The following is a 20,096-nucleotide window of genomic DNA, read 5'->3' as shown; positions in this document are numbered from 1 at the left end:
GCAGGAATGGCTGGAGCTGTAGGTTAGTTATTGTAGAAGTAATTGTAATCTGTGTTCTTTTATGATAGTTTCATGGATTTCTAAGGTTTTTGATTAAAATTCTTGCCGATGAGAAACCGGGCACAAAGTTATGTTTTTGTGTTATATGTGTTTGAAGTGTAGGACGAGGTTCGGTACTTGAATTGAGTAAATTTATGATTTTGTGTTGCATATTTGCAGAGTTATGGATTGCAGTTTGAAATTCTGATAGACACTGTTGTAATTGGTGGTTTGTCTTTATAGTTTCACCTTCTCTCGCTGAGTTTTCGTGGGGTGAGGGAGGATGTGAAATTTTAGCTTGCGATTGGGTTTATATGATGGTTTTGAGACTAGATTATCGCTTATAGTCTCTTCTTTCGTAGCAGTAAAATTGTGAGGTTGATTGCTACTTTGTTTAGAGTATGGATGTGTTCCAATTTCAGGTTAAAGATTTTAATGGCAACTTATACTATTTAATTTTGCATTTTAGTTTTCTAACTTGAGGCTGTTTTTTGGCTTTTGTTTTCTTAATGATAGCTGTAGTTAAAAAATCATTGGCTTAACCATATCCTTTTGGGTTTTGATTTTTGTTGTGATACTGCATGATTTTCCTTATTTTTCAATTTTAAAAATTCCATGGGATGGGGAATCTGATTATTGTTAGCTAATGAATCTGGTTATTCTATAGCTTAAAAGTAAGAGGTCACCAGCTGTTGAAAATGGCTGTTAGCTGAGGCTGTTCTATATACAGATTCCTGTATAGATATCCATGGCCAAACCTCCTGCTCCTATTATTAACCCATTATCTTAGTTTAGCTAGGCAGGGAGACCTTGGAATGAAAGCACAAAAATTTTCTACTTTTTTTTTTGGTTTATTAAAATATGAGCTAAGTTTTTAGGATGATGAGGACACGCTAATTGATTTATTTGCTTATTGGCACACTTTTTGAGTTATGTTGTTCATTTCTTTTATGGAATTACGAGGCATAATGCATGGATCTTTGCTGTTCTACTTGCCTTTCTGGATTTCAAATTTTCTTTTCCTTTTCAATTTATGTTTGTTTTTTTTAAGTTATGTTGTTCATTTCTTTTATGGAATTACGAGGCATAATGCATGGATCTTTGCTGTTCTACTTGCCTTTCTGGATTTCAAATTTTCTTTTCCTTTTCAATTTATGTTTGTTTTTTTTAAGTTATGTTGTTCATTTCTTTTATGGAATTACGAGGCATAATGCATGGATCTTTGCTGTTCTACTTGCCTTTCTGGATTTCAAATTTTCTTTTCCTTTTCAATTTATGTTTGTTTTTCAAACTTACATTTTTTCTTGTGTCTTTAGACATTATATTTTGACTTGTTGATCATGTTAAATTTTCATAATCTGTTGGTTTGCACTTGTATATCTCTGAATGCTGTGCACTCTGATACAAAGCATGTGCTTGTAAATGCTTTTTCATTGTCATGGTACCATTTCCGGTTCCAGGAGAAAAGAAGATGGAGGGAAGATCAAGGATTGATCGCGACTCTGACAATCAACAACTTCTGCAGTTGGAGGAAAAAGATGTAGTATCATCTGTTGCTACTGTGCTATCTGATCTTTGTGGTCCTGGAGAATGGATGCCCATGGAGAAACTTCATGCTGAGGTTAGTTACTGTCATCAAAATGCTTCTGCGAATTCATTCTTTTGGTTACTATCTAACAAAAACTGTTTTGCTGTCTTCAAAATGCTTCTGCAAATTCATTGTCTTGTTTACCATCTCACAAAAACTGCTTGAGTTGCTAAATTATTTTTTTCTTTTAAATAGTTAAAAGACTTTAAGATTTGTTTCGTTTTTAAAGTACTTGGAAATCCCTGATCAGTATTAAAGAATCCATTGCAATTTATAAAGTTATATCATGGAAAACCTTTTGTTGGGGCATGCAGACTGATGATGTTAGGTTTTTTGACAAGTCAATTCTACTTTGAAAAATAAAAAAAACATGCTTCTTTCTTTTTTAGCTTATAGGGACAGGGAGAATTGCACTCTTGTCTCCACCCGTGTTATATAATGCACAAATGCCTTGCACTCATACTGAACTCAGAGGCTTTGGCATGCAAAGTGGCATTTCTCTTGTGTTTAAGGAGTCCCTTGTTAACAAATTATAAGCTGGATAAGAACTTCAACCCGGCTATGCTTTGCAAAAAATTATATGAACATATTTTAGGTAATGTTTATTTTAGTCACTGCACTAGTGATTATACTGTTTTAAGAGAACAGTCTACAATTTTTACCTAGAACCATCCTTGGCAATTTTTTGATCTGCATGTCGCTGCTGTTTCATTCTTGTTTTTGCACATCCCACTTGCAACGGAACATAAAGGGGCCATTGTGGCATTTTGTTTTTCCAGACTCCATTGGTTGTTCAATATATCCTCATAGATGCTAGCCCAGTTTTTTCTAGTCCTTGTTTTGGGTGCGCTCCTCTGTATGGTCAGATTTGAGCTTTAGGATGCCTTCACTTGTTCACTTTGCTTGCTGTGTCCTCTCCTACAGCTGGTCGAGCAATATAGCAGCATTTGGCATCATTCTCGAGTAAGGAGATATCTCACATCTGAGGACTGGACGGGTCCTGAAGCCAAGGGCAAACCATGGTATGGCTTGCTCATGTTGCTAAGAAAATATCCAGAGCACTTTGTCATCAACACAAGGTCCAAAGGTCGGGTGACGCTGGAGTTTGTCTCTCTTGTCTCTCTGCTTACTTAACATCACAAGAGCATTACAGGGAAATTCATGTAGTATGGTCCAGTTTTAAGCTGTTCAACTCCAACTCGAGAAATTGCGGGTTGTTCACCCGTTGACACATGTAAATGAAGACCGGTAATCTACCTTTTGTCGCTATTGTTTTCTATCTTTTGACATGAATGTTTGGACATGATGTTTTCAGCTATGAGAGATTGCATCATCTAGAACAGCTTTAGTAGTTTTTATGTCCATCTCGTAGATGTATTGAAATATGGAAATTGCAGCAGCCCCTCCCTAACATCTTGATTCCTTTTCCTTAACTAGTCTCTTGGTTTTTTATCATTAATCGAGAGCAGATGACAAAAGGGCTGGATGACGAGTAATTCTAGTTGGTTTAGGCGACGATAAGAGACTAGTAAATTTGTTTGCTTGCAGATTATACATCGTTTCAATATTCAAACTCATGGTGGGCATGCATGCTATAACATAAAGATGGAAAGGAGAGATTTTGGGGTGAAAATGTGGTGGATGGCAAGGCAAACAGTAACTCTAACCTTGTAGTCATATGGGTGCTTGAAAAACACGTCAGAAGATCTCGAGTGAAAAATTGGCTGTGCTTAGCCAAGGTGAATATATGTGCAAATTGCAGTCCCAATTTCCAAATGATGTCTCCACCTTCATTCGTTGGCTGTTTGTTTGATGAATTTCTATGTTTAAAGAAGCTAAAGCACCTTTGAAAAACGTTGTAACTCCGTGCTCAAAACAATTTCTCCCCTACTGATCAGACTCCATGAGCGACAACTGCGCTTTGGCCTCGTTTAGTCGTGACCCAAGGTTAATTATTCAATAGAACAACATATCGGCGCTCATGTTACTCCATCCAAAAAAACTCAACTCAACACTTGTTTGCATGATTATTGAAATCTTTTCACGTTGCTCAAAGAAATGATTAAAATATTCTAAAAAGTGAAGGAAAAAAAAGACATTAGGGAATATTTTTGTGCTTTTATAGTAATTTTTTTTTGTTATAACTTGATATTTAATCAAATAAATAATAAATAATTAAAATACATAGTAAAACAACAAAAATATTCTTAATAGCAAAAAAAAAAAATTAACTTAGAGATAGTGGCTTTTTTATCCTTTTTCAAAAAATTTTAATAATTTTTCAGTCAATATAGGGACAATTTGATATTTTGTTAAATATAAAAAATAAAATAAGCACATGAAAGATGTCCACACACTTTAGATGGTATCTTTTGATGTTCAAAAATAACTTTCTGCTATATAACTGGAAGAGTCGTTGTGTCATCTTCTCTTTACAGTGACGTGTGTCAGTATTGGTTATTCAATTTATCACTAGTTGGCTGTTTTTTTTCCTTTAATTTCTCTCTACTCCCTTAAAAATTATAGTTTGATTTCTTTGTTATTGATATTTTAACTCCAATCTTTATTTTTTTAATTTTTATTCTTGACTCTTTTTGTATAAATTTTATTTGTTCTAAATTTCATCATTTATTTTCAATTTATCAAATATTATATTTTTCAATTTGATCCTTATTCTTTTTATTTCTAATTTTTTTCCTTGATTCTTTTGTAAAAGTTTTATTGGTTTTAAATTTTATCCTTAAATCCAAATTGATAATATTATGTTTTTCAATTTGGTCATTATTGTTTTGATTTATTTTTTTTTGTTCTTTTATAAAATTTATTATTCTTTTCAATTTCACCCTCCAATAAAAAATTAATTTTAATTTTTTACGTTAGTTTTGATCCTTGTTCTTTTAATTTATTTTTTTGTTCTTCTGCTAAGTTAATTTTGATTTTCAATTTCAACCTTCAATCAAATATAAGAATTATTTTGTATTTTATTTTTAATTGATATTTTTAAATTCTTTTGTATAATTGATTTTTTAAAATTTTATCCTTTAATATTTAACTGATTCAGAATTAAACTTCATGAATTTTTTAAATAAAGTGCTTCAGGTCTAAGGACCCGGGTAATGAGTTTGAAAAGTTATCAAGAGTATTTTTTTTTAAAAAAATTATAATTCTTTTTATTTTTTTATAAAGTTATCTTAATTTTATAATCTAAGTTGCTGGTTTGGAAGGATATATCATGTTGGCTTGGTCTTAATTACTGAGATTACATATTTGTTAAGCTAACTCGGCTTAACTAAGAATTATTTTTTTTTATTTATTTTTTATTTTTTTGTATTTAATGAGTTGTTAACTCATATACATCATTCATCCCCTTTTAAAAAAAAAATATTTTTTCCTTATGTTATTACAATCACTTTTTATTTTTAAAAAATTGATCTATCTATTATTGTTTTTTTTTTCTAATTAAAATAAATTTAATTTATTCAATCTAATAGGGTTAATAACCTTGATCACACGTTTTTTTTTTTTTTTTAAATAAAGCTTACGGTAGCTAAACATTATTTTTTTTTGTAAAAAATAGTTCAGGCCGGCAATTAGCCACAGGCAGCAAGGCTAGTCTCTTTCTATTCCGAAACAGGTTTAAAAGTTGACCATTTAAGAAAAACTTCCAAATAATTTAGCAACATAAATCAAAAACTCTGATGAACTCGAGCAAGCACACTCAGCAAGAATTTACCATGTAGAAAAAAGTTGACAATCACATTACAATCTTTTACCAAGTTGCTAAAAGATGCTATGAACTATATAATTCATAAATAGAAGCTCAAATATATCGATACATAAATGTACAAGACCAGAGGAACAAAAATTGTTTGTGCTAGAAATGCCGAACAGCTTGAATAAGCAGGCACAAAAGGCATATTATTGGTATATGTGAGCTGAAAATTAAAAGCCTCTCAAGATTCTTCCTTGCTAAGTGTGCCAAGAGCTCTTCGTGCATAGAGTTCTTTTTCCCGAGCTTCTTTTGCAGCAAGCGCTTCCTCATCAAGTACTTGTATGGGAGACCACTCTGGCAACTTTAACCAACCAGGTTTCTTCTCTTTTTCCTTGAATATAGATTCTTTAAAATTACTCAATGCAGGTCTTAGTTTGATAGTAGCAAAATCCACCGTCGTGCCCACAACAGCAAAGATGACCGAGTAGCGAAAGGCACCAAACTGACCCCCTAAAATGTCATAAAAAAAAAAAAAAAAAACAATGCATTTAAAACTATGATGGGGAAGGGAGCTCGACAAAGGAAGATGCAGAAGACATCACCTAATTAACCCCCTCGTTTTTCAAAGGGAGAGATCTCCTTACGTTAGGCTCTTTCAATAAAGGTTGGCGTTATAGAATGAAGGACTGTATTCACGGCATCATATTTATACCATATCATAGGACAAAAATATGTTTTTACTTTGCATTTGTTTTAAAAGGTGGAACAATGCTCTCAATGTTGGATCTCAAAAACAGCCAACCACATCATGAACAAACTGCTTGGTCAATAGGTTCTGCCAAGGAAGAAATGAAAAGAAAACATCTGCTTCACGAGCAGGATCAAAGAAACAGATAGCAATGAAATGCTCCTGTCTTTTCGGTGGCTTAATGATCCCGCAAAACCAAAGATTACTTGGCCTGTATTAAGATTGAAATGAAAGAATAATGTCCCACAAAGAATTTCGCACAATCAAAGGAGTGAGATTAGAACTCGACCTTGTAGACGTCCAAGAAGACCACCACTGCCAAACCCTGCAACCGCGGAGTTTACTAGATCATCTGGTTCAGATTTTCGAACTACCCTTACGAATTCACGCGCCCCTGAAAAATCAAACAACAACAAAACTTCCAACTTTTAGACAGCTCCAAGAAACATATGATGGCTCTTGAACCAAAATCCAGTTATGTTTCTGAAAATGTTAACATTTTCACTGTTGTCCTTCATGCCTTCAATTAAAAATGATCACCAACATCCAGACACAAATCAGGTTCTCTAACGACAGATTCCCTCTAAGTTATGCTCTCCTTTCTATCACTAGGCAGGCTCCAGGTCTTGCAGATTTAAGGCCATAAATCATTCCCAAACTACAACGTTAAAGATAACAACGTTATGAGATTAGAGAAACAAAGATGTTTACCGCAATAGCAGCCGGTGACGATGGAAAAATTAGTGGCATAAGTTGTTGAAATGTTAGCGAGCCCATGGACTTTTCGATGCTTAGACACCAACCCAACTCCTCCACCAGTTATCCCTTCACATACATTTCAAATTAGTTTCCTTTTATGTTTTAAGAAAAAATAAAACACGGAGACAAATAGAAACCTGCAAGAAGTGTGGGGATGAGTATCCGCTCCTTCCAATTCTCCGAAAACGAAGAAGATGGCGGCGGAGGAGGCGGTTTGGCCTTTTCTTCTAGATGTTTCATACCGCTTGATCCCATTTTCTTTTTCTCCGATTGTTAACTTCGGAAGGCGGAGGCGGAGGTGGGGGTGGTGGAAGGAGGCGGAGGACTGGATGAAGACTATTGCGATTTGCGATGGTGACAATGGATTGTTTTATTACAGGTTTGACGGCCCAACCTGCTGGTTTACTGGTTTCGAAAGATTGGGCCCATGTTCTGAACCCATTTCACTTCGGCCCACATAACATTTGAGCACAGAGGCAGCCTGCTTAGTTTTGTGAATCAAATAAAGGAATAAATGATTGAAATAAAAACCATATTCCTCATGTAATCCATAATCTGATAATAAAAGAAGGAATCAAATTGATGATAAGAGTATTTATATGTATTTTTTTATTCTATTACTCTTCTTTAGGGTTTTTATTCTATTTATTTATTCCTTTATTTGGTTTTATTATTTTTAATGTTTTGTTTTCTATTTATGAATTATTTTGGCTTTTTTGGTTGTATAATGTGATTTTCGCATTATTTTTATAATGTTAATTAACAAAACCTAGCAAAGTATAATAAATCCAAATGTATAATAGTTTAATTATTAAAAAAAAATCACATGGTGTAAATCAAAATAAACAATAGTTTATTGGGTTTATTTAATTTTTTTTTGTAAGCATGATTTTCACATGATTTAAACGGAATTATTAATAGAAATTAATACATTTATTAATAGAACTTAACAAAAAGAGTGTAAATACAAAATTCTTGTCATCGAATTTTACTGATCCAATTACCAGCTAAATAAATCAATAAATGATAAGTTTTTATTAAGAACATGTAGGTATCGGTTTTTTAATACATTTGTTGTTGATTGTTTTAATTAAAAAAGAAGACATTTCAAACTTCATATGCATATTTCGTATTTTTTCCATGAAGTTCTGAAATAAAAAGCTCAATTCAGGGCGACCCACGACAACAATGTCAGAGTATAAAACAACCCATATTTTTTATCAAGTTAATAATGTTTTTTCTTATTATTTTTTCTCAAATCTAAACCAGTTTTGAACAAGTTGATCAAGACTAGTTTGGACAAGACAGCCGAGTCCCATGTTTTGAATCGAGTTGGGTTTTTTTTCCTTAAACTCAGACTTGTCAGGACCCCAGAACAACCGAGTCCCAATCAACCCGCCAAATCAATCCATGTTTTATAACTATTATATAAAATGAATTTCTAGGTCTCAAGTTATTGAAATATGAGTTGATCAATCCATCTATCCTTGTTCTTTTATGATAGCATGCATGGTTACTGTACTAGGGCTGAACAAAACAGTAGACTAGCAAAAACAGTATTAACATCAACTGCAGAGATCATTTTCATTATCATACAAGGGAATTTTTCTTCTAGAAGCCAAGTTTCAAGCGTTCTGCGGCTTCCAGCTTCTGAGTTGGGAGGAACAATCACTGGACCAAAAAGGGAACTTTCCGTGTATTTAATAGCTCTCCAAGCGATGGTAGTGTCATTAGCAACAGTGCATGTAAATACTGCACTCTTGTCTCCTTATTGAGTTAAATTTGTAAATATATGCTTACTTGAAGATGAAGTTTACCATCATAAGCCCTAATAGGGGCTCGTGCGCATAAGAAAAAAACAGGGGCGGCCGACGAGGGAGAGCTAAACTGTTAGAATGGGATTGACAGTCTCGTTCTGAAACTAGAATATTCAAGAGGCTGATGAGTCTGGTTCCACATCTTCTGAAGCTGAAAAGCCATTGAGTCCGTCCTTGGCGTCCCAGTCACCATCCTGCAATGTAGTCTCTGATCTCTTCTGCAAACCTGCCCCGATCCTTCTCTTGTGTTCTGGAATAATCATTAACAGCATATCCATTAGATTCTGCGAACATATATTAGAAAGAGAAGGACCAGGCGGGAAAGATTACTTTTATTGTTAATTGCACTGCGAGTGATTGCCAAAAATTCATCCCACTTGAATTTCCTAAGTTCTTGCTTTTCCTCCTCTGAGAGCTCAAAATTGGGCTCCCTCCCGCACATGAAAGCAGCCCTGCATAAATGAAAACCTTGAGACGAACCCCAGATATGTTTAGTAACCAAACCTGACCAAGGTCTGTCTTTGTAGACATCCTGTGATAACAATTTTTTAACACACGATGCTAACCCTGAAAAAAAAAAAGGAGAGAGAGATAGAGAGAGAGAGAGAGCGAGTTTTCAGCTTCCTATTTATTTCTTAACTCAGTACTGATAAACCTGCATGGACTGCTAGCAGCTATGAGAAGAACGAGCAATGGAAGCCTAACTCTAAGAGGAAGGCTGACTACCAGAAGTGTGCAGTGAGGATATATTTTTCCTTTCCAGAAATGGAAGTTTATATTTTTGTTATCACTTAGATGTAGAATAGCAAATGTTAACAATTTGTGCTCAATACTGTTTGCATAAGCGTATGCCATTTTTATTGTCTTGTCTATTCCCATATGTACTGCCTTACTCTCATCTCATACTTTTATAATTGAATTCATGGCTTCCAATCATTTTTCTGTCATTTAAACAGTGGGCATGAATACATATGTAATAAAATACAACAATAATGACTGGTAGGGCTTTACAAGCCGTTGCAATAAGGGTCACAGGCATTGGCCTGAAAGATACTAGACAACTCTTCTTGTTAGAACATGATGATAGCCATCTAACGGAAACAGTCTTTGTAAAGGAAAATAGAAAAATGAAACTGCAAACATCCTCAAGCTGCGGGATCCTAGATTCCTAAGAAACGTTCCAAGGAAAAGTGGTTGATTTGGTGGATGAATGGGACTTGTTCCTAACTTCATCTTAATAAAGTAGGAGGTAGTTTTCTCTATCAAGATTCAAGAATAAAGAAGTTAGTTGCAACCACGAAGCTCAGCTATAGTTTTCCCTTTTCAAGTCATTACTTTCTTACATGGAAGTTCCGATTGCCTCTAGCAAGAACGAAATTAATTTAAATGTGGAATAAGAAAGCCCAAAAAGAAAGAAAGAGATATGCATTACTTCTATCCTAAAGATTATCCAATATTCTGTTATTGCAATGAAAGAGAAAAGACTTCTGCACCCTAATATAACTGAAAAGAAAATTACATAATCAATGACTATTCTGGAATACAGTGATCAAGTAGTTACTCAAAGAATTGGACAAGACTTTCTTCAGAATAGGATATTGTGGAAAAAGAGATATGGCATGGGTCGCGGTACTGATGAAAGTAAGAACTCATGAAAAGCAATGCAAACTTTAGCCTACTACCTGTCATACAAACGAGCAGCCTCTTCTTGAGAACCAACAGTCCCTAGGTGAATCTGCTTCTTGTCAACTTTAATTGCTGCCTGCCATTTCATATTTTTAAAATAGACGCCTCTCATCAGGCATGGTTCCTGGTTCTGAACATGTTTCCTCCTGTGTCTCTTTCTGCGTTTAACTGGTTGCTCTAGAAATAGAAAATGAATGAAGCAACAAGGTTAAAAATGCAGTGCAGTCAACTGTCACATTAGTGATATTCCACGATGACATAATCTTGGTGCCTAATAGAATCATACTGAGAACTTAGCAAATTTGGGAAATATCAGATCTGACATTATTAGTGTACAAATCAAAAGTGAAATGACAAGGAAAATCAGAAGCAACTACATGCAAGGTCTACTAATAAAAATCAAAACAAGTCAAGAAATGCTCATCTCCTTTATAGATAAACAATGGAACAGCTATAATTTTCGATTGAAGTTGAAACCCACACCATCACTTAGACTCTCTCGAAATTTCTCTAGCATATTTAGTCCAGGTATATAGCATATAAATAAATAACCTATCTTCAAATGACTCCTTCCTGCTATTCATACTTGAAAGTTCTTCTTAACAGAAAACATCAAAACAAACAGCACTTGCAAGGCCATCCAAAAAGTGGCGATGCTTGTGTAATGTCTGCAAGAGTGGACCTAGCATATAATGCTTCCTCTGTATCTGTTTCCAATACAACAATTTTCTGTAGTCTCGTTCTTCAGGATATTGATTCTCCACAATGTGAAACTTTTAATCAATGAACCTTGATGGCTTAACTTAATATTAAACAATTCCTGTGTATGAACTAAGGGACCCAAATCAGCTATGAAATCACATAGCAGTAAAATTTAGATGGGACTCAAGTTCATAATGACATTTATGATCTGCATGTCTGGGATAATTCATGTGGTGAATGCATAAAAGACTTCTGGATAACATAACTACAATAACTTTTTTTAATTGTAACTAAATTAGTCAATTGGAGATTTCTCTTCTAATTTTCTGATGGCTTTTTCAGAAACAATTTCAATAGAGGGTTAAATTAAACTTCAGAGTCAGAGATACATCAGTGGCAGAAGGATACTCAAAAAATACAAAACTTGACAAATGCGGGACCAAACGTTAATAATTTATCTTATCCTTTATTTTTTCTAAAATAAGTAAATTTTCCTCACATTATCTTATCTAAACATGTTTTCCAAAATGAATTGATCTCAGTTCATGATCAACAAGATCACAAATGTAACCACTTGTATTCAGCCTCTTGAATACCTAAACCTTGTATTGCAACCATCAAGTACATCCAGAGAAATGGAATTAACCTATAGAAAAAACCAAAAAGAATTAAGGCATCACTGTTTTCCTTCTTTATGGAAGGATAGCTTGGTGGTTATGTAGTGTACAAAGAAAGAGCTATCATTAAGCATTCTCCAATACTTAAAGAGTCCTTAATCTTCAATGTAACCCCAGGTCATGAGATTGATACTTGAATTTCAAAAGCATGTCAACCATGTTGTAGGTTCAAATTTTCCCACCTTTGCAGTTTGCCACTTCCATTATTGTCTTAACTCCATATTCTTATTTATAATATTGATCCACAACATCAAATTAACCAATCCAAAACCTATAGATGGAGATGGTTTCCAATGCATATGACCCTGTTGGAGGCGTTGCACCCATACTATCTTTTAGTTAAGAAGAACTAGTTCACAAAATATTTATGAATAGCCAACACAACCGATGTATAATTTTGCATGTACTTGGTTGACATGAAATCATACAAATAAGATACATCTATCAGAATTGACAAACCTGGATATGGTTGAGATCGCTGCTCTTTTGACGAGCTAGAAGCAGAAACATTTGAAGAGCCAGCTCCCACTTTTAAAATAGTTTTCTGGCAGAATAAATTGGTTAATGTAAAGGCAAACAAAATCATGGAATGAAAAAGAATTTGGTAAACGCAACACTTTCTATCCCTTTTCAGCCAGAAAAGAGTGCAATCTCATGTGCCTAAAATTTGCAACACATTCATCAAGGATAATATCACATCTAATCATTACATGCCAATTAAAACAACCCATTGAAAACATAACACGATTGCAAGATGGTTACATCAAGCATAAAAACAGGTATTTTATAAGTGATGTTTCTTGTAAGTGTTTACATAATCTTCTTTTCAAAGGAAGGATTCATCGAAATTATGAACCAAAATTGATATATAGACACGTCTGAGATTGCTTTGACAAGCAGCAGGAAGCTATTTTATGTCAAAAGTTGCCAAGTTAGAGGCACCAACATCGCAGCCCTCTCACCTGACAGATGAACACTCTCTCTATGTTTCAAATGTGTTGGAACCAAATACTACTCCATTGACCAAGCTGTAATGGACTAAGCATTTTCTTTCTGTACAGTGGAGTTGCCCTTATTTATTACCTTTTCTTTGAATTCGTAGATTGAAACCATGCATCCCTAAAATTCAGGAAAACACAGAAAGTTTCTATTATCTCAACCTTCTTATTGACTTCTAATATGAGAAACTCTCCGTGACGATCAAGTTTGTGAAATTGAAATTGCAAATATAGAGGCATCGATGGTGAAAATAAGGGAAGGACCTTGGTTTCAAATTCTAACATTGTAAACAGATGTGTGTGCATACACACATGCATGTATGAGATGAAGGGTCCTTTGGGCCCTGTTGTGCTTATAAGTAAAGCTCCTCTTTTTGTTGATTATAAGATAAGCAACTAAAGATGCACTTCTCCTATAACCAGCTTTAACCTGCTTTCCCGAGATAGGATGACTGCTTTTTTCTAAAAGCAAGCTCTTTACCAAAAACTTGTACTACTAAAAATTGAACCAACAGTTGCACAGCTTAAAAGCACAGCAGGTTGAAACAGAATCAAAATTAAGTCCCTCAGAGAACATTCAACTGACTTCGAGAAAGAAAAATCTGTGTGGGCATGGGGATCACTTATTCCTATAACTGGCTGCTTTAGGAAGAAAACAGCATTAAATATGTATTTAGAAATGACAATTTAAATAATCTCAAAATCCAATGCTATATATGCAGCGAGTTTTCCTATCCATGAAGGAGAAGCAGGCCCCAAGATTCCTTTCCTAAATGGTGACGCTGCTTTCAACATTTATCTACATTGGCATGACTTTAAAGCTGAAAGTGAATGAGTACTGATGTAATCAAATTAAGTATGGTATATCTCTCTCATATTTGGACAACAAAGCAAACAGCTTTCAAATACCACCCTGTAGAAATCTTACAGATTTGAGCTCTATCGGCATTGGTAATGTATTACAGTTGCATTGTATTTATACCATTTCTAAAAACCATGCTTGATGCATCCACAGAAAGGCAAGGAAAAAACTACCCTAAACCTCAAGTCTCGTGAAAATAGGAATGACATTCGGATTTGTCTGCCCTGCAGATGATGATGTCCACTCCTGGCTCGATATGGTTAACGAAAGAGAAATCATGGTGGAGGCAGGCCAGTGATAATTGCAACAACAGCTTCGACAAATTCAGTTGATAATTTTACCTCCGATGACAATACTGCTCTATCATGCATGCTACTGGAACAACTAGAAAAGGGAAGCTAACTTTACCTCCTCTGGCTGTATGGCATCATCTGATGGCAGAGGATGCACACTGACGGACCTGCCATTCTGAGCGGAACCTAAAGTAGCAGTTCCATTGTCAAAAAATCGAGGAAGTGGAGTCAGGAAAGAACTTCTTCCTGCAAGGACCACCAAACTCAGTTGATAATTTTATCCATGCATGACATGATATAGAACTTTTTACCTAAATTGAAAAATTTTAAAAAGTAACCACCAAACTCAGTTGATAATTTTATCCATGCATGACATGATATAGAACTTTTTACCTAAATTGAAAAAATTTAAAAAGTAATTAAAGATGCAAGAAGCTTTTAACAAAATTCAAAACAAAATTCTTCATAAAGATGAGTCAAAAGAAAAAAATTACACAAAGGTTAGAAGCACACCACTCATACATAACCTCTTTTTAAGCTTCAAACGACCTAAGACCCTCTTTTTGGTTAACTCGACATACAGAATCAATCATTTTGCATAGAGGGCATCTAAAATAGTGTTTACCAGCACAAAGTCCCAAGAGTTTACGCCTCCGTAAGCTAACCATGGTGGATTAAAATCTTTGTATCAATGCACAGGTGAGGAAGAGGGCCTTTAGCATTTATCACCTTCTCCTTGGATCAGAAAAAAAGGCCAATCTGTGACAACAAAGATATAAATGAAAGCAAATTTTATATGGGAAAGACTTGAAAATTTTAAAATTGCCATCAAGGGAATAAACTTGTAAGTACATCAACGCTTAACAACTGTGATGAAAGACAATATTAGAAGTACATGATATCCAGATATGAATAATTCAGAAAACCATGCAGCTTTCTCGAGGTTTCATAAGCCTACAAGAAAACTGACAATGCACGCCAATCGCTATAGGAAGGGCAACCGACACAATTAGTTCCTAGCGTTAGGAGGAAAGCCTAAAAAACGACAATGGAGATCGGTGCTGAGCATCTAAAATCTTTAAAGGAACTTTGGCATAGCCTAAACAAATTGTTTGGTATGTGAGATTCCCAGATGGTCAATTGGCGTGTCATCATCAAAACACTCAAAGAAAATGAACGAAAGCTAAAAGTACTTTTTATGTGACGAAACCACACATTATTGGTTGGGCAAAAAGATGAACATATGCATGGTTTGCGTTCAGCTTAAACTCCTGCCACCTTTATCCATCCATAACTAAGCCGTTAGCTAGCAAGTTCCAGTTCCCAGCTAAAGCAACAAAACGCATGTACGGTCACACCACAACAGAACAACATTAATGAAAAGATAACGAAATTCCTGCTACAGATTAGCTAAATCCCATGTGCCATGTGTAGCTAAAACAGAAGCAGTTCAATCATGGTGACCCAAAGAAACAATTTTGTCACCCATGTGCTTATAAAACAAAATCCATCCCCAGAGTCCATGATAAAAAGTGAAAAAAACCAGTACAGACTTCTAGTTCAAGAATTCTTTAACAATAAGAGAATCAAATCTTGAAAAAAGGTGCCAGGGTGACACAAAAAAGCCTAGTCATGTTAAGAGAAAAAAAATTGACAAAGAGAAACCCAGACCACTAATCATAACAAAACGGGATTAGGAGTTTAGTGTGGAGGAGAAACCAACAAAGACGCCCAGAGACTTTGTAGGGAAGAACTTGCAATTGTCTCTGTAAGTCAACTCCAAAAACCTACCACCTTTCATGGAGGAATACCCACAAGGGATAAAATAAAACCCCATGACAACAACACCTCCACCACCACAAAAATCAAAGAGAAACCCACAAAGCCCAACTCTTTTTAGGCCCATTAATGTTAAATGCCCATCCTATGACCAAGAAAGAAAATCCACCATCCATGTAACTTGAAGAGCTAAAGCAAAACACCAAAGACCACCCACTCAGCCGTGGAGTCAAGAGATAAGGTCATACATACAGTCCCTGTACCTTAAAAAAGAGAGAGACAAGGTGGTGCTGGTGGTGGTGGGCATACAGTCCCTGTACCTTAAAAAAGAGAGAGACAAGGTAGTGCTGGTGGTGGTGGGAATGATCAGAGATCAAGTGAGGTTATATGGACGGTAAAATCCGTAGAGACGAGACAGGAGGGGATTTCTATGGTAGGTAAAGGAAGGATGTGAGCGTGTTAAAGAGGGTAAGGGATATTGTATTGTGCCTCATGCATCTACCACCTTTTGTTTTTTCACTTATTAGTGTAGTTGGTATTTTTTATGAGGAGGGTGGTGGTGGTGCTGCTGCTGCTGCAGCCAATGCCAAGCCACTGCCTAAGGTATTTATTTTATGATGGAGAAAAATAAAAATAAGAAAAGGTTTAATGTCTGAATAATAATTAGAGAAGAGAAAGGAAGGCAACAAGAGTTACAAAACAACGTTCGCCTATTGGGTGTTGTGCTTTTACTTGGATTCCCGACACTGCCCTTTTGTAGCTTCCTTGACACCATGTCGATTAGGTATCTTGTCTGCACCGCCTCTCTTACTATTATGCCCTTTTCTGGAGGAATCTTGTTTGGTTACGGAAAAGACACGTTCTCTTCTTTTTTTTAACTTCTTGTTTTAAAAATATGTTTTTATCTCTAACAAAATAATTTATTTTCTACCATCTCCATCTGTTATGTTCTAAAGCAATAATATAATGCTATTTTTTTTAATTAAGATAAATATTTTTTACTCTTCTTTGATGGAAGGGTGGGTTGTGGGAGAGGAATGGAAAGTAAAATAAGGGTGAGAAGGGTAACATTTCTTTACTCGGAAGTAAATAGTATTCATGTGTCTTATAATAATTATTTTTTAAAATGTGTTTTATCTGAAAATATATTAAAATAATATTATTTTTATTTTAAAAAATTATTTTTAATATCAATTTTTTAAAATAATTCAAACAAATTAGTATCATATCAGATATTTAGATACATTTATATTAAATAAGACTAGAAAACAAATAGATGAATTGAGAAATTAAAAAGTGAAAATCAAGCAAAAATTTGAAAAAGAAGTTTGTGTGGCAGTTAAAAAGACACTAGATTGTAAAGAAGATAAATCGTTTTTTTTTATTAGGATATTTTATATATTTTTAAATGGTGATATTAGTTTTATTCGTGGTTCGTGGTTACCCTCCCAATAAATATATATTTATAAAGATATAACAATGACTTAATCACTAGACTAACACTTCATTAACAGAGAAGATAAATGGTTTCCTTTTGGTTTATTTTTGTCTTAAAAAAGATACATTTATTAAATAAAAATAAAGGTAAAAAAATAAAAATTATGTGAAAATTGTAAAATTTAAATCATTTACTTAAAGATTGTAAAAATCATTTACACCCTCTTTTTCACTTCCATGCCTTTATTATTAAGAAAATATTTACCAAATAAAAGTTTGAAAATTCCAACCTCACCTCACCGCATCCTTCCTCGCTTTTTCCTTCAAGCCCCTCGAACCTAACGTGGTGTCAGGTTTCAATTAGCCTTCCCTGTCAAGCGGCATCCAAATTTTATTTCAAAGGCCTCTTTCAATTTTACACAAAGTTATAAAATGCCAATTCAGAAGAATAATAATAATAATACCAATATAATATATATATATATATATTAATCTTTTCTGGTTTCGTACTGGATGATTTAAAATCATACAGTACTGAGAATAAATTAAATTGTCAGAATTAAGCAGCCATGAGTTTTATTTTTTCTCTGGTCATGATTGAGCAACCGGATATGACATGAATCGTCCTTGATGAACGGGTCCTGGATCTTGAAGGCTAGGATGTATGACCTCCACACATCATTTACTGGGAAAGAAGCCTTTAACCACAGTGACAAGTACGTATATATATATATGTGCGTGTGTGTGCAAACTCAAATCATATGGACCCATCATGTGTAGCATGGATCGATAATAATGAGTTTTTTTATAAAAAAAATTATTTTGTAATTGTAGCGTGGTTATGGAGCTGACCAATTCCATGTCCTTTAGCTACGAAGGACAATATTTAAAAAAAAAAAAACATGATAATTTCTTTTTTTTTAGAATTAATCATTTTTTTAAATATGTTTATATCCGAAACAGTCATGGTCGCAACAATTTATACATCACACATGGACCTTAGTGGATCATAACATAACCGTTGAGATTAAATCAAGTTCGGAATCTCAAAGATCGAATGAAAAAGACATAGATAAATAAATTCTTTGAATTCCTAGTATTTTAAAATTCATTTTTTGAAAAGAAATAAACTATTAAAGAATTTTGTATTACATTTAGGTGGTAATTATAATAATTAAATAAAGAATTGAGTTAACTCATACACATACATTGAATTAGGTTTTTACATATCAAACAACAATTATAAAACAAAACTTACACCCTGTAATATGTGCCCATCGACATTAATGAACAGAGGAAGTCGAACGAAATACCACACAAAGAGTGTATATTTTGATGCTCATCTATTTTATCAATTGTGCCACCGCCACATCATTGAAAATAAAGTGTTTGTTTAGGTTGAATCAAGCACTACAGACAGCAGTACTCTTTTTTGGTACACCCAACAAATCGTCAAAAACAATGTGTTATTTTAGGTTGAACCACGCAAGACAAGTGTCGCTGCTTCTTTTTTTTTTCAGTGCACCCGAACGTGATTAATCTAGTCCCGTTGTTTCAGAAATTTTATTTGATAAAATTAAATTATATTTTATAATACTGAACTTTAATTTGATGCCCGGTATTTTTGGTCACCACCAATACACTACAAAACGTGAATATAACATTGGAGAATAAAATAAAATAGAAATTATTATTCAATATATATATGTATATATATACTAAAAAAAAAAAAAGGCAAACTCAGCTACGCTGCTACCGTTCACGGTGCAACCGAGTGGATATAATTTATTTTGTGATGGAATGGAGTTATCAAAGTTGACCAGTTCTATGATCCGTACAATGGAGGGCAATAATGTCCTTTGGGTAGGGTGGCAGGTGCCGTGGAGAAAGGGACACGTACGGGATGGTTTGGGCATAAAAGAGGTCGTTGAGGGTAGGCAAAGGGAAAAGACAGATGATTAATAAAGCGGGGTGGTTGGCAGCGAGCTAGGGGCACCGACGGGCTGTGATTGGATAGACGGCCTGCCATATAAGCTTGTAGATAATGCCCCGCCCCGCCCACCTCAGGCCCCAAAACTCTTTTTATTTTTACATTACCTTAACAACCCCGTCAAATTTCATAATATATATTTAAAAATATTAAATTGATATTTTTCTAATGAAGAATATTTTTAAGTAGAATATGAATATTAAATTCATATTTATTTAATTATTCGTTTGATTTAATAGTAAAATGTTAAAATTAAAAAAGAAAAATTAATTTTAAAAAACATAAAAAGTCTGTTAAATAGAGAATTTAATACAAGAAATTAAATAAATAATTTAAAAATATTTTTTTATTCAACAAAAAAAATTTTATCGGATGAATTTATATACTTGTTAATTAAATTTAGTTATATAGTTTATATTATTTAATTTTTTAATAATAATAACAATAATAATAACAACACAACAACACACCTATAATAATAACAACAACAACAATAACAACAATAACAATATACCTATTTTTATTTATTTTTTGGCTAATTAAAAGGGTGCATATATCTAAAATATATGAGAATATCATAAAGGTTACTTTTTAAAATAAGTTTTTCATATAAAAAATAAAATGTATTAATGGTTTTAATTAAGCTTCAAGCTTTATATTTTTTATTATAAAAATTTTGTTTTAGTTTTTGAATAAGAAAACATCGTAGGAGATTTTGGAATGCACTGATATGGGCCTGTCTTTCTAAGAAAAAGCCCATTTACAGTAAAAAGCTGTGAGATAATGAGCCCAATAACTGGTACACCGACAACTGGAAGGCATCCGTCTAAAGGCCTATAAAGGCTACCATGGCCCTGGTGCGGAGGTATTGCAAAGGACGCGGAAGAAAAACTAGGGTTTCCGTGAAAGCAAGCAACAGTCTTACAGTCGACAATATGATCTACGACGTCAACTCCCCTCTCTTTCGCTCATTCCTCAGCCAGAAGGGTGGCTCTTCCGCTAAGAGGTA

The 20,096-nt window shown here is 34.1% G+C and overlaps 4 protein-coding genes and 1 long non-coding RNA gene across 10 annotated transcripts in view; 2 read left to right on the top strand and 3 right to left on the bottom strand.

Annotated features, from left to right (window-relative positions):
- The window catches only part of FHA2 (SMAD/FHA domain-containing protein), a 3,848-nt gene extending 799 nt beyond the window's left edge, over positions 1-3,049 (top strand). The window contains exons 2-4 of the mRNA XM_011026320.1: positions 5-22; positions 1,500-1,660; positions 2,552-3,049. Of these exons, the coding sequence (XP_011024622.1) occupies positions 5-22; positions 1,500-1,660; positions 2,552-2,761 (389 nt within the window). The 3' untranslated portion in view covers positions 2,762-3,049. The remainder of the gene's footprint in view (positions 1-4; positions 23-1,499; positions 1,661-2,551) is intronic.
- LOC105125745 (uncharacterized) lies at positions 878-1,493 on the bottom strand. Its single transcript, XR_842286.1, has 3 exons — positions 1,317-1,493; positions 1,095-1,195; positions 878-973 (listed from the first exon to the last, which is right to left on the bottom strand). It is a non-coding gene; the product is annotated as an uncharacterized LOC105125745 (long non-coding RNA).
- A 2,277-nt stretch (positions 3,050-5,326) lies between the features above and the next one.
- On the bottom strand, positions 5,327-7,210 carry LOC105125744 (Mitochondrial import inner membrane translocase subunit Tim17/Tim22/Tim23 family protein). Its single transcript, XM_011026319.1, has 4 exons — positions 6,984-7,210; positions 6,799-6,912; positions 6,377-6,481; positions 5,327-5,849 (listed from the first exon to the last, which is right to left on the bottom strand). Exons 1-4 carry the CDS (start codon positions 7,099-7,101, stop codon positions 5,581-5,583), a joined length of 606 nt encoding a protein of 201 aa, XP_011024621.1. The 5' UTR covers positions 7,102-7,210; the 3' UTR covers positions 5,327-5,580.
- Positions 7,211-8,299: 1,089 nt separating this feature from the next.
- Positions 8,300-16,346, bottom strand: LOC105125742 (Integrase-type DNA-binding superfamily protein). Of its 6 annotated transcripts, none has more exons than XM_011026313.1 (7): positions 15,981-16,346; positions 14,507-14,640; positions 13,997-14,127; positions 12,188-12,272; positions 10,346-10,526; positions 8,994-9,115; positions 8,300-8,913 (listed from the first exon to the last, which is right to left on the bottom strand). In XM_011026313.1, the coding sequence occupies exons 2-7, from the start codon at positions 14,547-14,549 to the stop codon at positions 8,777-8,779; spliced, it is 699 nt and encodes a 232-aa protein (XP_011024615.1). In that variant the 5' UTR covers positions 14,550-14,640; positions 15,981-16,346; the 3' UTR covers positions 8,300-8,776. The 6 variants fall into 6 exon arrangements, with proteins under 6 accessions (XP_011024615.1, XP_011024619.1, XP_011024616.1 ...); XM_011026317.1 differs by having other exon boundaries at positions 14,507-14,616; XM_011026314.1 differs by lacking the exon at positions 15,981-16,346 and adding an exon at positions 15,924-15,967.
- Positions 16,347-19,920: 3,574 nt separating this feature from the next.
- Positions 19,921-20,096, top strand: part of LOC105125741 (wound-responsive protein-like protein) — a 3,007-nt gene continuing 2,831 nt past the window's right edge. The window contains exon 1 of the mRNA XM_011026311.1: positions 19,921-20,093. Coding sequence (XP_011024613.1) covers positions 19,936-20,093 — 158 coding nt within the window. The 5' untranslated portion in view covers positions 19,921-19,935. The remainder of the gene's footprint in view (positions 20,094-20,096) is intronic.

The sequence above is a fragment of the Populus euphratica genome, unplaced genomic scaffold (assembly GCF_000495115.2).
Source record: "Populus euphratica unplaced genomic scaffold, PopEup_1.0 scaffold58.1, whole genome shotgun sequence".
Taxonomy (NCBI): Eukaryota; Viridiplantae; Streptophyta; class Magnoliopsida; order Malpighiales; family Salicaceae; genus Populus; species Populus euphratica.
This window is presented reverse-complemented; position numbering and strand designations above follow the sequence as displayed.

Coding starts and splice junctions, on each gene's coding strand:
- LOC105125742 (XM_011026313.1), bottom strand. CDS start 14,549: ATGGTTAGCTTACGGAGGCGTAAACTCTTGGGACTTTGTGCTG. Junction 9,116..10,345: donor GCTGCTCGTTTGTATGACAG/GTAGTAGGCTAA, acceptor TCATTTATGCAG/GGCTGCTTTCATGTGCGGGA. Junction 8,914..8,993: donor CAGTGCAATTAACAATAAAA/GTAATCTTTCCC, acceptor TGATTATTCCAG/AACACAAGAGAAGGATCGGG.
- LOC105125744 (XM_011026319.1), bottom strand. CDS start 7,101: ATGGGATCAAGCGGTATGAAACATCTAGAAGAAAAGGCCAAACCGCCT. Junction 6,482..6,798: donor CGTCACCGGCTGCTATTGCG/GTAAACATCTTT, acceptor TTGATTTTTCAG/GGGCGCGTGAATTCGTAAGG. Junction 5,850..6,376: donor TCTTCTTGGACGTCTACAAG/GTCGAGTTCTAA, acceptor ATGACATTTTAG/GGGGTCAGTTTGGTGCCTTT.